General features: G+C 40.9%; 1 protein-coding gene across 3 annotated transcripts in view; it reads right to left on the reverse strand.

The window, feature by feature from the left end:
* Positions 1 to 709: 709 nt before the first annotated feature.
* Positions 710 to 17,756, reverse strand: part of HDAC2 (histone deacetylase 2) — a 34,212-nt gene continuing 17,165 nt past the window's right edge. For all 3 annotated transcript variants that reach the window (XM_075597653.1, XM_075597654.1, XM_075597655.1), the window contains exons 7-14: positions 15,398 to 15,490; positions 15,168 to 15,276; positions 13,066 to 13,206; positions 5,669 to 5,777; positions 3,751 to 3,881; positions 2,710 to 2,865; positions 1,159 to 1,216; positions 710 to 1,045 (exon numbers count right to left, since the gene is read on the reverse strand). In XM_075597653.1, the coding sequence (XP_075453768.1) occupies positions 1,015 to 1,045; positions 1,159 to 1,216; positions 2,710 to 2,865; positions 3,751 to 3,881; positions 5,669 to 5,777; positions 13,066 to 13,206; positions 15,168 to 15,276; positions 15,398 to 15,490 (828 nt within the window). In that variant the 3' untranslated portion in view covers positions 710 to 1,014. The remainder of the gene's footprint in view (positions 1,046 to 1,158; positions 1,217 to 2,709; positions 2,866 to 3,750; positions 3,882 to 5,668; positions 5,778 to 13,065; positions 13,207 to 15,167; positions 15,277 to 15,397; positions 15,491 to 17,756) is intronic.

Genomic DNA, 17,756 nt, shown 5'->3' on the forward strand with positions numbered 1-17,756 from the left:
AAGCAAAAAGGGAAGATATTTTGTATTATTAAAGGATGGTAGTATAATTTGTTTAAAGATATTAAGGAGAATTATCAATAATTACCAGATCGCATTTGAATTAGGCCAACCTGTAGAAAATCCAAGCTGCAATTTTTACACAAGAAACAAAAGTGAACATTTTACTTTAGGGGGAAATTAATCTCTAAGGAAGGCAATGAGAAAGCTTGCACAAAAATTGAAGCCACTTCTGTGGGACTGCCACTTTAAGTGGAGAGTTCTTGCAATATCTGCATCCCAGAGAACCTCACATTCTGAACGTAATTTTGGTACTATTTAACCTATACAGCTCCCTGACATATCTGGTACATCATGGATCCTGACCCCAATGATGTACCCAGTACTTCATGAGCACTTGCCCGTTTTCTATTGAATACTGATTCAGTACGTCATCATGACCCGGAAGTGCGGTGGCACACTTAAGGACTCATAGCACACTTAAGTATTAACCTTAAGTTCATTTTGAAAATGCATATATTGTGAACCAGATACACTTACAAATTAGTAAAAAGAAAAAAAAGGCTCTGTTCTTCACACAAAGGCAAAGGAAGGGATGAAAAGATATTATGCCCTACACTGATGTTTACTGGTTGCTAAAGAAGTACAATTTGTAAGGGTTTACTTTTTTTTTTTTTTTTTTTTTTTTTTAGAGAAACAAAAACACATTCAATAAAGGCAAAAAGGCTTTTTAATCGATCAGTTTAAGACATGAAACATAATAACTCACATCCATCTTAAATACTATTACATAAAGCATGGCAAATATAAGAAATGTTGCTCCATAATTAGAAAACTCAGTAAAACCTGCCAGGAAAACAATACCGTTTTACAATAAATACGGTCCATGCCAAGTGCTACGGAATAAAATCAGATTTTTTTTTTGCTTTTTGTTTTTGTTATAGATGGGGAAAAGTTACTCTACTTCCACCTTTTAACCCGGCATCCTGTTCTTGACGTCTCACTCTCACCTTCAGCTCAGAGATTACTTTGCTGTTCCGACTTGACACTATTCAAAAAGTTAAACAAAAAATTGAACTGTTCAGAATTCTCAAAACATCAATAAGTAAAGAAGTAATTCCTAAAAACTATGATTTGGCACACAATGTAGCTTATTTTTACCCTTTAGCGTCCATCTTTTCCACAACGTTGTCCTTTGATTTATCTTCTTCTTTAACATCTGGTAATGAAGTTAAAATTAAATGGCATGTTTTTGGATCCAGTATTATCAAAGGCATTAAACACACATTATATGAGTTATGGTGGATAAAAATAGTGACAAACCCCCTCCACAGTACAGTAAATAAAAGTATCACTTGTGAGCACATTCCCATGTCTCAGACAAGTCTGCAACACTGCTTTCCACCATTATCTTTTAGCATAGTCCTCACACTGCAGTCAGGGATTCTGGGAAATGACATGAAAAGGAGCACCCAGTGCCTCATGTTCATTTAAACATGGGTCCCAACAAGCATATGTCTGCCGCAATACACATCTTTTTCAGCACAGATTGGATGAAAGAAGTGCATAGACAGTAAAATCTATTCAGACAGCTGTTTAAACCCAAAAAGGTGATAACCTAATCCATCTTCACATTGCAAGCCAGTATAACCATACTCACACTGATGAGACCCAAAAGGTCAAAACAGCCATCTGTGAGTTGGTTTACTGGCTGTGCACTTTAACCCAAGCTGCTAAAAAATGTGTGTAATACAACAAGCATAAGCTTATAGGAGTCCATGTTAAAATGGACATAGGCAAATGAGCACACCGTCTCACCTTTTGCTTGTTATTTCCTAGAATCCCTGGCTGCAGTAGAAGCACTGTATACAAAGAGATAATGGCGAAAAGCAGGGGTGCAAACCTGTGAATGTGCTCACAAGTTATTTTTATTTAATAATTTAACTAAACAGGGCTTGAAAAACTTATCTTAAAGTGTGAAAACTATTCCCTGTACCTGCAGGTTGGGCTTTGAGGACATTTATCTTGTATCACAGATACATAAACTTTGAGTCATGGTGATAGACCACTAAAAAAAAATAACCAACATTGTCACAGAATGAATTCATGGGCAGATGATTAAGAAAAGATCTAAAACATCCTTTTAAAAAAAAAAAGTTGAAGAGGTCTACCAGTGCTGCTGAAGAAAACAGATTCAACAATATTCAATTGCCATTAACATTCATGTAGATCCTCATTTATGATTAATAATTATCACCGTTTAGGGACAGATCCCAAAGAGACATTAGCTGGTCAATTAAAAATGTGAACATGCCATCAATTATGTCATGATGTCAATCTCTTGCAAATAATCGGAATGGCACACTTCTGGTTTTGCGAGCTTAATAAAAATTTCTGCACATTTCTAATATTTATGCCAAATCCACTGAAAGTTTAAACCAGTCATGCCTATTAAGGACAGTCTTTTATTTATTATTATTTTTTTTTTTTTAATACCTGCCTAGTCCCTCCTGTACTCGCAAAGTTAGGATTAAATTTTTTTAAAAACAGAATTCCATTATGTTGAACAGTGTTTAGTGCAATTCACAATTTTATTTCTTGTGGCAAAGAAAATGTTTAGAGTTTCAATAATTTCATGACATATTTTGTGGCTTTATAGGATGTGTGTACTTACAGTAAAATGATGCATCTACGTAAGTAGACATTACCAACCTGACTTCTTGTCATCGGTTTCCTTTTTTTCATCCTCAATTCTAGGCTTTTTTGCTCCTTTTTTGTGATCAGCTACATTTCGTCTTCCTCCTTCCCCTTCGTCCTCAGAGTCAGAAAACTCCTCATCACAAGCTATCCGCTTATCAGATGCACGAACTGGAATAATTTAAAAAAATCATGACATGCAAAACTAGTCAGTTATTTACACTACTAGCGGAGGATATTGAGAGGACAGAAGCGACATCTCTCCTAGTACCAAAATGGTACAGGGAATTTTATAGCAATTGCCAAAAAGTTATTCTAGATCAAAACTGTAGAGTGCACTGTTTTTAAAAACCCTCAGGGTACTGAGCAATTACTTGCAATATTGTTTTTCTTTTCCATGAAATTGACATTACTGGATTTGAGCAGGACCAGAGCAGGTAGCGCATCTCCTACTCTGTGTCATTACACAAAGAGGAACATTACACAAATGCAGTGAAGTTGCTGGAGAAAAGTTTAGCTTAATTCTAATGAGACTTAAATCTTCTACAGCACAGAAAAGCTGAACCACCTCACACTGAACAAGGGCCTAAGTCTGGAAATGGTTTGGAAAGTGATGGATATTTACTGAAGGAATAGATTTTTACAGCTCCATATCCGTAAGTAAAATTTCTGGCCTTTTTATCGCAAGAAAGCAAACGCAATAGAAGAATAATGCGGCACATCGCACATTTTAACTGAATGTATGGTTTTCCCTCTATTTTGAGAACTTGTCTGTATTTAACACATTAAAATGTATTTTAAAAGTGGTAATATGACCCAAGATAAGTCAAGTGTGGGAAGTTAACCAAATTCAAGACAACTTTTTGGTTTATATATTACAAAAAAAAATTGACCAAAACCTTCTAGAACAGGCTACCATCACTGCTCATAGACCATTGCTAATTAAGCTGTGCATATTAAGGGGTTCAAGATCTATGCAATCATTCAACAATTTTGTTTGAGATTTTATCAACTAACCCCATTACTTGTTACAAGGCGTTACAATTTCTTTCTTACTAGAAATACGTTTGTCTGGGTCTTCTCCCTCTTCGTCACCACTATCTTCTTGAACAGCATCCTCTGGAATAGCTTGCATCTGTGCCCCAGGGGCATGAGGTAGCATACGCAGGTTCTCAAATAAACGTTGCCTACAAAAAAACCCCAGACATTTTACAAAAACTTTATTTCAATCTTTTACTCCAACATTCCAAAAATGTTTTGTTGTCTTTAAATGTACATTTCCTCCTAAGGGTACTAAACCTTCATTTGATTGTCTGAGTATGCACTGCATAAGCCCATTCTTTTACTTTTTATTTTACAATTTAAATAACTTAATTTGCATTTATTAATAATTCTAGTATATCTACACATACTGAAATGTCCAAACCCTATGGATTTTAATCACAAGCGCTCTTAGTGCCCTGCGACGGCGACGCTGCTCCGAAACAAATACAGCGGAAATTTTTTAAGCCGGGTAAAAAAATTTTTTAGAGACAGTCACCACGTGACTATCTCTAAACGAATCAAATTGGCCTTGTCGCCAGTGACGTCGATAAAAATGAAATTACAACTTTCGCCAGTGACGGAATCGGTCGCGTCGCTAGCACTAGAAGCGCGGCCTTAGGCTTGGGTCCCGCTGCATCCGGCGGCACGCGCAACCGCCACTTACCAGCTCCTTACTTCCTCCCTAGTCGTCCCCAGTCACTCCTCGCTGCCAGGCTCACTTCGCACTGTGACGCATCAGCCAGCAGGGGCTACAACAGGATGGTGATCCCGTGCAGCGACGCGTCACGTGGTGCGCCAATCAGCAGGACCCTAACCTCTGCCTCCTTTCATCTTTAACTTTTTTTTCCTCTGTCTTGTATCTGGCAGCTGGGGGAGTGGGGGGGGGGGGGGGGTGGGTATTGATTTTCAGAGCTGGGAGGCTCACAATGGCAGCTCGCCCTGGTTAAGGGTTAGATTAGCTTTGTCACGAGTTTAGGGAAACGGTGTGTGTGTTTTTGCATTTACCTACAGCAATCTCGCACATTACCCTGCCCCCCGTCATGGCCACGACCACCCGGCCGGTTTGGCCAAGCCCCGCCAACCGCGCCTAAACAAATTCCCTGAAGACCGCGGTGAAGCGCCGTGCACACGACGCCAGGACGCAAGCGGGCCGGCGCATGCAGCGGGGCCGTAGCCTTACAAATGAGCTTTAAATCATGGAAGCAGGAAAAGGATAGAAACAATGATGCCCTCTTATTACAAGTTTAATTTTTTTTTATCAGAAACTAGAAAAATGTAAAAGACAAACCAGAAATATATATTGTAAGAGTACATCAAAATATATTTTGCCAATGCCATACCTATTCAGCACACAACAGGTTTACAGAACGGAGCATTTATAATTGATGGCCATCATTGTTCTGTAGTTATTCATCTGACATGGTTAGGACCATACAGTATTAACAAGTGGAACATAATTCCCCTATATCAACTAAAGGAACAAAATCCAGTGAACAATTCAGAGAAAGTACAATTGCCTGATGATCTGAGGGTGGACGAATATTGTTTTAGATTCTGCTGCATACATTTTCTGAATATGACTTTTCCTTTGCACAATTCTTGGAATAATAGTAGAAATAAACACTGCTGTCCCAAGAGTTAAGAGTTAAGATCCACTTAACCTGCTGACATATTACTTAAAAAAAAAAAAAAAAACCCCACTCAAAATCTCTTCCAATTGACAGAATCATATATATGGAAAACCTGCACATAATCTTCCAACTTCAAACACCCAGGAACAAATTGAAATTAAAAAATGTTTCATTGTATTGGTATTCAAAAGCACATGTACATTTGATTCCAGTACATATTTAATTGGATTTGTCTTATTAATGTGAGTAATGTTAATTAACTGTCATAAAGGTTAAGCTTCACACATGAATCCACTTACTTGATTTTCTCCATATATTCAGGTGTATTCTGGTTTGTCATGTTGGAAGGACTAATATGCAGTTTAAAGTCTGGTCCAAAATATTCAAAATAATCATTGTATGGTAGTTCTGTTGAGGAAAAAAATTAATTGCTTCAGCTATTGAGCCTTCATATTGTGCAATACACAGTATCAACTTTGTCAGAAAAACACAAATAAAAAATTTGGCAAGCTACAGTACACACAGTAATTCAGTGATTCTCAGCCAGGGTAATGTGACACTGGTGTGGGCCAGGGCTGGCCTTAGGGCAATGCGGTTGCGTTGGGCCCCGCGCTCGCTCATCTCAGATCCAACATCAGCCCGATCGAGTGAGCTGGGCGTGTGGTCTTACTTTCTCCATAGCAGTCTTCGCCCTGCAGCGGCATGTTGCCATGACAATTTGAGATCTCATGTTGTGACGCTGCAGGAGGGCATTTGCTCAAGGTAAGTACCTCCACCACTTCCACCTGAGGGCGTACCACCTTAGTCCCGCAAATCTACGGCCGGCCCTGCGAGTAGCAGTAGTGACCCAACCACAAAAAACAGTGATTTAAAGCATTTAAAAATACAAAATGTAGCTTGCTCAGGGAATAATAATAATAATATATATATATTATATATATATATATATATATATATATATATATATATATATATATATATATATATATATATATATATATATTGTGAAACAAGGCAGCAAGCACTCTGTAAACAATGAAATGCTGATGCTTATCCCATATGCGATATTGAAACAACAGGTATTACCAGATCTTCATCCGGAAAGAAGAGACAGCACACAGCTAAGTTGAAATAACAATATATTAAGGTAACAAAAACCAAGGCACTACATCCGACGTTTCGGTCAGCTACACGTGACCTTCCTCAGGGATGTGCATTGAAAGAGTGCCAGTGAACAAACGTATATACCCAAACCAATCAAAAATGATCAAACTCACCCGTGTGCATACCAATTGCAAACATGCAAATTTAAACAGGTGGGGTTGGTGACACGCAATCGCTTTGCGGAACACACCCCCATCTTGCAGCATCATCTACACTGCTGCACTCATACAGGCACTGTGATTCTACTTTGTCTGCATCCGCGCCAACCTCCGGCGCCGTCGTATGACGTCACGCTATGCATTGTATTCGCGCATGTGCAGTGCAAACCAAAGGCTCATATAACCTATCCATGTAAATACATAGTAATGTTTGCACAGCAGCGACACTCACAGGTGCCTGGATGTACTGCATAGTATAGATTACCCAAAATGCTGCACCATGTCTGCCCACTATGTCTGTAGGCAAATAGATTGTCTATAAAGACCAATAAATATATAACCCCACACATAAGGGCCCATCAAAGAACCTGGGGAAATAACGCTTAAAACTACTGAGGCATGTGTATAAGATTTGTGTGTCACCAAACATCACCAACATATAAACATATAATACCACCCACTGTAAAGTGAAAATAGTGATGGGAGTACAACCAAGACAAAGCCATGGAGACAAACTGCATGCAAATCAACTGTACATCCAATTGTAGTCAAAAAGACTGTATCACAGTCAAAAGATAGAAAAACTAGAAATGTACAAAAAAAAAAAAGTACATACAAAAAATCCCTGAAACTTCAAAAAAATTTCCACAAAAAGAATCCCAATTTGAGATCCTCATTTAGCCCATTTGGGGCAGCGGTTTTAAACTCAAAAATCAGCCTCATTTGACATTTGAAGAAATCTTCTGTGAGTTGGTGACTGAACAACCGCACCGCCTATATTCATCTTCACAATTGTGAGTGAGATACTTATAAAAAGCCACCGTATTAATTAAATTAGTCAAACATTGCACAATATGTTCTTTTCTTATTTTTTAACATATTCATGGGAGTATTTGCGCTCTTGATTCCCTGCTTCAGTGACCTGTTTGGACTTTGGATTGAGTCCTTTTTCTGGAGCTGCACTACTTCCATCTATCTATATATTTCTCAAACCGTCCTATGTGTCGTTGCCTGTATGTCTCTCTCTGTGTCTACGGGCAATCGCATTGGACCTTTGGCACGTCACTCTGCCTCAGGCCAATCACATTGCTCCCTTAGCCCACCCGCCCCCGCACACCTCTCATTGGCACCAACACCACTACCTCAGGCCAATGACATAGCTCCCTTGGCCCCACGCCCGCCCCCTCTCATTGGCCTGCGGCCAACACACCGACCCCACTGCCACACTCTCCCAGCCCTCTCTGCTCTGGGAATGCTTCACAGCGACAACGCACGCATCTCCTCCACTAGCACGCAACACACTCCCCCCCTCCGGAGGCTGCAACACACCCTCCCCTAGCCCGCAACACCCCCCCAACACACACACACAGCCTCCCGTAGCCCGCATCACAACCACTCCCGTGCACCACAACCACTACTCCCGTCGAGCGCAACCCCTCCCGTATCCCGATCAACACCCACAAAACACTCACGTAGCCCACACCCCCGACCCACAAACCCTCCCCTGGCCACAACCACAAAAAAACACCAAACCGCACGGACGACGCCACAACCCCTACATCCGGAGGGCACCCATCACAATCACAGCATGTGGAGCGCAACCCCTACCGCGCGAGGGCCCGCATCCACCACCGTACGGAGAAAGCCCTCCTCTAACCCGCCCGCACCACAAAAAAACACTCACGTGCTACCCCCCCTCCAAAGCCGCACCGAGCCCGCAAACACAACACCTCCCGCTGGATGCCACAACCCCCCTCCAGGGACCACACACCTCAACTTCACCCTGCTGCCACATCAGTCTTTCACTGTACGCTGCAAGCCCTCCTGGATCACGCATGACCCACCCCTAACTCTCCCGTAGGCCGCCCGGCTCCCCCCCACAACCTCCCCCGCGATCGGGAGCACCGGGTAACGCAAGGAGGTACCATCACCAACACCCCACCCCCCGCGGTCGGGAGCACCGGGGGGGGGGGGCGGCACCAGCAGGTACCACCACCACCCCACCCCCCGCGGCCGGGCCGGGAAGCCGGGAGCGCAAGCAGGTATTACCCCCCCTTCACACACACACACACACACACACACACACACACACACACTGCCTGACACACACACACACACACACTGCCTGACACGCACACACACACTGCCTGACACACACACACAAACTGACTGACGCACGCACGCACACTGACTGACGCACACACATGCACACACTGACTGTGTGTGTGTGCGTCACTCAGTCTGTGTGTGTGTTTGTGCGTCAGACTGACGCACGCGCGCACACACACACACACAGTGACTGACTGACGCACACACACACTGCATCAAGCTGTAAAGGGGGGGGAACGGAGCTGTAAAGGAGGGAGGGGGACTGGATTGATGTGAACGGGGGACAAACAGAGGGGGGAGGTAGGGGAAGAGAGAGAAGGGGGAGGAGAGAGAGAGGAGCGGAAACATTACATCCCGGGCAACGCCGGGTCTCTCAGCTAGTATGTAATATTTTATTATGTTTTAACTAGTGTGATCACTGTGTTTTCACTTAAACTGCATATGCGCTTGAACCCCCCGTTCTTGTTCATCTGACTCCATTCACTTGCTTTACATCTCACGTGCTTGGGCAGTGCGAATAGACAATAATATGCCACTGTATAAACAATTACATCTTCCCCTGTCCTCACAGACTTCTGGTCAATCAATCCAGAACTAAAGGTTGCAAATTAAGTTTGCAGGTTACTGTCATTTTAGCCTTAATTTGGTCTTTGATATTTTTTTTTTTTTTTTTATGAGGATCAATTTGGAAAAAGTGAAATTTTTTGCTAATGGTCATATTAGTTTTTTGGTAATTTATGAAGTTATCTAATACTCTGCCGCCATGATTGGGGGTGCAGGGGGGGTCATTGGAGGTGCAGGGGGGGTCATTGGAGGTGCAGGGGGGAGAAGGATGTGAGGTGCAGGGGGGAGAAGGATGTGAGGTGCAGGGGGGAGAAGGATGTGAGGTGCAGGGGAGAGAAGGATGTGAGGTGCAGGGGGGTGAAGGATGTGAGGTGCAGGGGGGAGAAGGATGTGAGGTGCAGGGGGGAGAAGGATGTGAGGTGCAGGGGGGAGAAGGATGTGAGGTGCAGGGGGGTGTGTGTGGGTGAGGGGGAGAGATGGGGGTATGAGAGATAGATGGGGAGTATCGCAAAGGTTGATAGTGAGGGGTTCTGGGGGAGATATGAGGATGATGAGAGGTGATGGAGGAGAGAAGATGATGATGACGATGATGATGATTTTACCCGTGCAGCCTAATTTTTTTTTCCTTGGAGCAGTTTGGCCCTTCTAGAGGTAATGTAGTTCTTCTAGCTAACATGGAGATGGGAGCACATTCACAAAATGTAATACAGTATCTTGGTTCTGAAATAGATACATCCTAGTAAACCGCCTGGATGTAGCTACTTTAGAATCTGGTTGCTCCTATTCTCTAGCAATGATATCCCTGATTGCTTTATATACATAAAAAGCCAGTAGCTTTAATGAGAAAATTACCTAAGCTGCCAATCGATCCGTTCTCCGGTAATCGATCAGCGAATATCCTCCACTAAGGGCTATCGAAATGGGTGACTTCTGACTTTGTGCTGCAGTTTGAAATGCTACAGCTGCAATGTAACATTAGATTACAAAGTGCAACACATTATTGTTACAGCTTTCAGCTCCACAACAGATTGTCTGCTGCGGGAACACAGCAACAGATCTTTTTGTCATACTTTGTTGCCAAAAGTCAGCTCAAAAAAAGTGTGTGCCAGAAGAGCCTGTTTCAAAAGAGGGAGTGAATGGGACTTTCTAAAATGGTTGCCAAGCAGCCAAAAGGTTGCTCAGTACTTTATTAAAAACTAATTTAAATTCACCAAGTATTATCTAATACTACATAACTCATTAAACAGCAAAAGTCTTGCTGCTTTAAAGAACCTAAAATACAAACAAACAAAAAAAAAACACCACATCATGGAGACAACACTCCTGACCGGGTACTTGAATACTCATAATTGACTGCATGGACTTAACTAATGCTTCTACCTGAACAACATTAAACGCTGTCTCTTCTCTGTGGTGTTGCTGCTCTGTGTCTGATACTATCAAAAACTTAAAGCTGCAGTTCAGGCAATATCCTGCATGTGTGTTTTTTTTAATAAATCAGTTCTGTAGTAAGAAAAAATACTTTTAGCATTTTCTGTTTTAAAAAACAACAACTTTGAAAGACCAATTTTCTTGTATTCTATTTTAACAAGCATTTACTAAGGCACCGCCCCTTCATGTCCTGTCACAAGCCCTGGCACACCGCTTTGTCAGCCCTGCCCTCCCTCTCTCTAAACGTGCTCTAGCATGAGAGTCTGTTTGTTTCTGGTCACAAAAAAAAAAACAACACTTAAAAAACGGAAGCCTGAACTGCAGCTTTAAGAGGTATATACTACCTTTTGGTCAGATTTGAGTATCGAATCCTCTAAAATATCCAGGCTAGTCTGGGACCTGAACCGTTTTGGTATCTAACATTTTAAGATCATCCTTGGTCACAAAAAAGGTTTAAACCAGGGCTTATTTAAAATAAAATACTACATGTCTGCCATATGCTATGACGGCTGCTTTTTTTTAAAATTTATTTTTTATTTTCTAGTATTCATGCATGAACCACAGACTAGATGCTTAGACTTCCTGGAAGTCTTTTTAAAAGGTTTTCCCTTTTGGACCATTGTATGAAGAGGTAGCACCAGATCTAATGGAGGCAGCACTGAAAAATGGAAATATGGGCATTACAAGAAAAAAGCCTGGTATAAACCCCTCCCCAACCCCATTTATCCCCGAGTGTTTTTTTGTGGGAGACATATGGTGTCCCTTGTCCAGTTCTTCGTCCAGGCAACAGCTGATACTCTGCTGCACCGGTATACAATGTCCGCAATGCCTGAATGCACCCTGTGCTGTATAAAAGGCACTGCCAGCAAGAAAAGGATTGTTGTGCGTCACTTCCAGAGGTTGCATTTGTTATGCGCATAACTTCTGGCACCCAGTAGAGTGGATGGGGGGGGTTGGGTATGCAGCCTATTGAATGGCATACCGAATGGTGCAGCTCCCTGGGTTGCAAAGCCAATTAAAGAGGCTATATCTCTCTTTGCCTCCTAACGTATGGAGGGAAGCAACCGTGCAGATTTAAATTGGAGGCACCAAAGTCCACATACTACAGGTATGTCCACTCAGCAGGACAGGTAAAAGACGCATCAAGCTGGGGTAATTATATATGTTTCCTGTCCATCTCCAGGAGAGGGCATTTACCTATTTGTCTGACTGCTATGGAGGGCAAAAAGAAACCTTATTTATATGGGCAATTAACATGGAGGCAGGCGCTGGAACACCTCTCGATTTGTGTAGCCATGCTAACCAAACAAGTCACAACAAACGAGGCTATATTTCTAAATACATTTTTAATATAAATTGACTGGACAAAATCACCAAACATAAGTAATCTAAAACTGAGGCCTGCAATGAATTTGCATACAGTACTCCCTAGATCTTAATAGTCTCAACTTCAATGGGCATGGCATAAAGCACAGTTACTGTTAATTTTGTCCTATTCAAAATAAAAAGAAAGCTGTAAAAAACAAAACAAAAAGCCGAGAAAGAGAGAACAATGTTCTGTGGATCGATGCTACCAATGTATGGTTACGAAGTCTCAGTATGTATACTGTTAAGATGTTGAACTTGCTTGAAGAAAGGATACTGATAATCATGGTGTCTGGTGCATGTTTCCAAATGAGTGCTCAAAGTATGGGAAGGTTCAGCATAAATGTCCTGGTTGATAATACAGGTAGTGGCTGTAAGATACAGCCCTAACTGGTTCTCTTCCGAGTTAGACACCCTCCCTAGAGCTTCAGATATCCAGCACAATAATTCACACGTACAATGTCCAGCACAATAACTCAAACTGTGTGTCACAGTTGTGTGATAAATAAGGTATCAATACTCACGATGAGTGGCAGTCCTTCCTCATATGCGTGAATCATGTGGTGACGTAAATGCAGATGATCCAACGTGAAAGAGAAAACGGAGCACAGCAGCAAAGGAGGGCTACAATGAAGCGCCAAGCCAGGCGTGAAACACGTTAGTGTGCACTTACCATCTGTATGCCATGCTGAATATTTTTAATTAAATCGGTTTTAAATATAGCTCCAGTATTGTAGCCCTCCTTTGCTGCGGTGCTCCTTTTTTTCACATTGGATCATCTGCATTTATTTGTATTTTAGTCTGCACAAAAACAATGATTAGCAAGTACATGCTGCATGAAAGTATGCTGTTAAGTATGATGACCAACTTACAACAGGAAAGTTTTACACTGTAAACATATTTACCGTTTGGAATTTCACAATCCAATGCTACAGCAGTCTCGTATGTCCAACAGCGAGCAACATTTCGGATAGTATATCCACCTCCCCCGAGCATCAGCAGAGGCAAGTTAAAGGTCTTCACAACCTCTACACACTTGGCGTGACCTGTGGAGAATAGTTTAAGATCATTCATAATTTTGAAATGTAGGTTCTCAATTGTATAATTCTCACAATTTCTTATATCTCAAGGACTCTGAAAATTGTAAGAAAGAAGAGTTCCATTACAATTAAATAACTTTGCAGTTCTCTCGTTACTCCGGCGTTGTTTAACATCAAGAATTTGGTTTTATTGCCTTTAAGAAAACACACACACACGCCATTGAAACCACTCTGCTTGATACATGTTTCAATAAAAAAGCATGCTCAAACATTTTCTAGTGTAGTACTTAAATGCTGAATATTTCCTAATATGGGACAGCTTCTTTGTAAACCTTTTTACTTCAGCCCCACTACTTCTTCTGCATAGAAATTAGGGCAAAAATGTGGGACATTATTGTGTCCATGAAGACAAAATGTGTACATTAGTCTTTGCAAAATCTGTCAGTTACGCCAAAAATTTGGCAAATATTTTTAATTCAGATCAGAGAGGGGACGAGAAACCTATTAAGTAGATGACCCATTTAATTATATACCTCCAAATATAAATACTTCACTCCACATGGAAATATCTGTGAACACAACTGAGAAATCTGGTAAAAAATTTTTTTTGCTTATTTAAATAAGTACATCAGTATTGGGCAATACCTTTTTTTATTTGGACTAACAATAGACATTATAAGACAAGCTTTTGAGTGCCCTCTCTCCAGGTAGAGCAATTCTGATTTACAAAGATTCAAAGTATGAAAACACAGATTTTTTTTCTTTACCTCTTTGTAAAACCAGAATTGCTTGACCTGAGGAAGAGAGAAAACTCTCGAAAGCTTGTCTTATATCAATTGTTAGTCCAAATAAAAAAGCTATTACCCAATATTGAAGTACTCATTTACTCATTTACAATATCACAACTGGACTAACACGGCTATTTCTACTTCAAATGATCATGTCCAAGGCATATCAATTATCTCTCCACATGGAATATGTGACCATTTGAAAGTATATTCGTAAATGCATACTCCACTAAATAGGCCTCTTTCCTCTCCAGTAAAAGCCGCATTTCATGCTCTGAAAGTTATTTTAATGTAGTCTCTGGCTAAGTTCTACTTTGCTGGACACCTAACAAGCTCCTATTGAACCCCAAAATATTTAGGCACTGTACCGTGTATGAGTTTCACTGGATGTGCTAAAAACTGAGCTCTGTCTTTGTTTTATGTTCTGTCTCTGATTTTAAGTTCTACTTTGTCCAGCGGGTCTCAGCTGTTGGAGGTTAGTGGCTCCTCCCTCCCAGGGTTTAAGCTCGGCCCTGCCCACTTTCCAAGTAAGCAGTTCTTTTTTTGACATGCAGCTGGTTGGGACAGATGCAATGTGATCATTCTTCCTCTAACTATAGAGGTGAATAAGAATTTGAATCAGTTAGTGTTAGGACCTGCAATATTTGGTCATGCCTTAAAGTGGCTTGCAGGCTTAAAATGCTTTGGCCAAAGGGTTTACCTAATGACCCTTTTTTCAAGAGATACATAGGTATTTCACTGTATATTTTTGTCATATTGGATGTAGCTTTGGACTTTTGTTTTTTGTTATATACATTGAGCCACGCCCAGTAGCACTCCAATTGACACTTATATACATAAATATTATGTGGTAATTGTTGGGGGGGGGGGTTTAGAGCTTGTTGGGTATCTGTTTATTAACTAAGTTTAACTTCACCAGAAATTCGTCTACGAACGAGAATCAAACTTTCCAGAAATTTGCTAACTTTGAAAGTTAAAAAAAAAGTGCAAACAAAATGTAGGTAAGTTCACACATCTCAAAGGAAATATAAGCACATGGGTAAATACATTATGTTTAGAGAAGGTCTTTAGAAGTGTTTAGGGTCTAATAATTTTCTTTGTGCTACAGTGAAACTATTACACATTTAATTTTTTCAAACCATCTAAATACAGTTATCCTACCACATGAGCTTTATTTACCTTTGACAGTAAGATTAAAACACCCAAGACGATCCCCAGACAATGAATCAGCACCACACTGCAGAACCACAGCACTGGGCTGGTACATCTCCATCACTTTGGAAATTATCTGTATGGAAAAAAGTGCGTGCAACCATATCAACCCTGTCAATGGGCATCACAGACAATGAACATTAAGTGTCAGTGTTTAGGCAGAAATACAACTAATCCACAGCATGCTTTATACTCACTGGCTTAAATATCTGTCCGTAAGACTCGTCGTCTATCCCATCTCGCATTGGAAAATTGACAGCATAGTATTTGCCTTTTCCTGCACCAATATCCTACAAGAAATATATATATAAAAAAAAAGGGTGCACACATTTAGCTACTTGGCCCTGTAACCATATAACTTTAGGGCAAAACAATCGAAAAGCAAACATGTTAAACTCACTGTTAGTTTCACAATACCTACTGAAAAATATAATAGTGCAAAATACTTGGCTTTGAACCAAAATATGGATATTCTGTATAAATGGAAATGAAGCTACAAAAACATGCACTCAAAGGGTTAGCATGATACTAGTGGCAGGTTCTTCTGTAAGAAGGTAATGTACTGGACAGTATTAAATAGAACTACTAAACGTACTTTTCCCCTGCATCCCACATGGCAACTAATTGGTTAACTATTTTCCTCTCAGGGATAGGAGAAGAACAGTGTTGGGGTGTATAATGCGTTTTCCTCCAGACTCCAGTTTCTTCTTCTTGTTTGGGCTGTAGGCCCACCTCACGATTGCGGGCCATGGCTTTCTCCGATGGCTTTATATATTGAAGACCTGTAAGAGGAATTGGGCATTCGGGCAGTTTTCCTAGGAAAACAACAAGAGGCTTCCCTCCCCAATCCACCAAGAAGGGAAATCAATTCCTTTGACATTTTATAAGTTATAGCCCTTTGAAGAAGATGAACTTCAAGCATTGGCAATGGTCCCTAAAGTGGATACAGCAATAACGAAGCTCTTAAGACAACTTTGCTGTCGGAAGATAGTGTCTCCTTCAATGATTTAATGGATCGAATAATTCATTGGGTGCACAAGAAGCATCATTCCCTTATGGAAGCTCTTCATTTAGGCCTTCTATAGCCTGTGTGGTCAGGACCGTGAAGATTTGAAATAAGCTATAAGCAGAATTAGATGCTGGGATAGATAGGAAGAAATTGAAGAAAGATATCACCGTTATTAATGCTGCTGTAAACTTTCTATGTGATGCTTCTCTGGATAGGATTCATCTTATTGCCAATCCAAAGCTCAGTCTATCGTGGCTTGAAGGGCACTATGGCTTAGATCCTGGTCAGCAGATTCTTCTTCTAAGAACAAGTTGCTTTACCTACCATTCAAGGGATCCTTGATCTCTGGTGAAGCTCTTGATGACAATATCCAAGACTTCAGGGGGGCGAAGGTAACTTTTTACCTCAGGAAAGATGATCCAAACCCCAAGCATAAAAAAAAAAAAAAAAAAAAAAAACACTATTGTGGAGTTGAGAGGCAAAGGTCTACAGGCCTTTGGAGGTCATTTTCCAGTCATCAACTTTTTGGGGCACTGCAAAGCCTACATTTTAAAAATCAGCAGGACCCATTGAAGAAATCAGAGCCTGTGGGGGAAAGGATCTCCACATTCTTTCATCAGTTGAACCAAACAACCAGATGGCTGGGTTCTCAATATCGTGAAGACCGGGTATCACCTAGAGTTCAGGCAAATACCATTTCAAGACAAGTTTGAGACTGAAATGTCAGATCCAGTCACAGCATTAAGAGTGGCAATTCAAGAATATGTGAACAGAACGATCGTTGGGGTTTCCATGGAGCAAGAGCAAAATGGAATCGGTTTGTAGTCCCCAAAGCCACAGGAGGGTACAGAGCAGTCCAAGATCAACGCGTTGACTCGTTGGCTGCATGCCAGACATTTTATTTATAAAATGTTTTACCAGGAAGTAATACACAGAGTTACCTCTCGTTTTCAAGTATGTCCTGGGCACAGAGTTATGATTTCAAGATTGAGTCTTCGCTCTGTCTTCAATGTTCTGCAAGAAGGGCATTACATGGCCTCAATCGACCTCAAGGATGCTTACTTTTACATCCCTATAGCCCCAGCATCACACATTTCTCAGGTTTTTCTTTGAAAGAATTAATTTCCAGGTCCAAGCCTTACCTTTCGGGTTTGCGATAGCCACCCGAAACCCTCAACGGTCACTATAGCAACCCACCTCAGTCAGCAGGGAATTTGTGTGCTATCTTATCTGGATGTTTAGCTCATAACAGCGGCCACTAGAATACAAGCATGTGCAGAAGTTTCCATCTACCCTGCAAAATCATGGATAATTGTGATCCTTTAAACATTACTTAAAATAACAGTATTTAATGAACTATTCTACTGCTGCATTTTTTTTTTTTCATATAGATTTTCTAGAGCAATCCCTTACTGCCATTTTAAATACAACCATATTACTCCAGGATAATCCAGGAAATTGGTTATTCCACTTTGTTTTGCACAGTCTTAAAGGTACCAAAAATTTACAATCAAGGAAGCAACACCAGTACTAACAAATTTTAACTA

The sequence above is a fragment of the Ascaphus truei genome, chromosome 4, assembly GCF_040206685.1.
Source record: "Ascaphus truei isolate aAscTru1 chromosome 4, aAscTru1.hap1, whole genome shotgun sequence".
Lineage (NCBI taxonomy): Eukaryota > Metazoa > Chordata > Amphibia > Anura > Ascaphidae > Ascaphus > Ascaphus truei.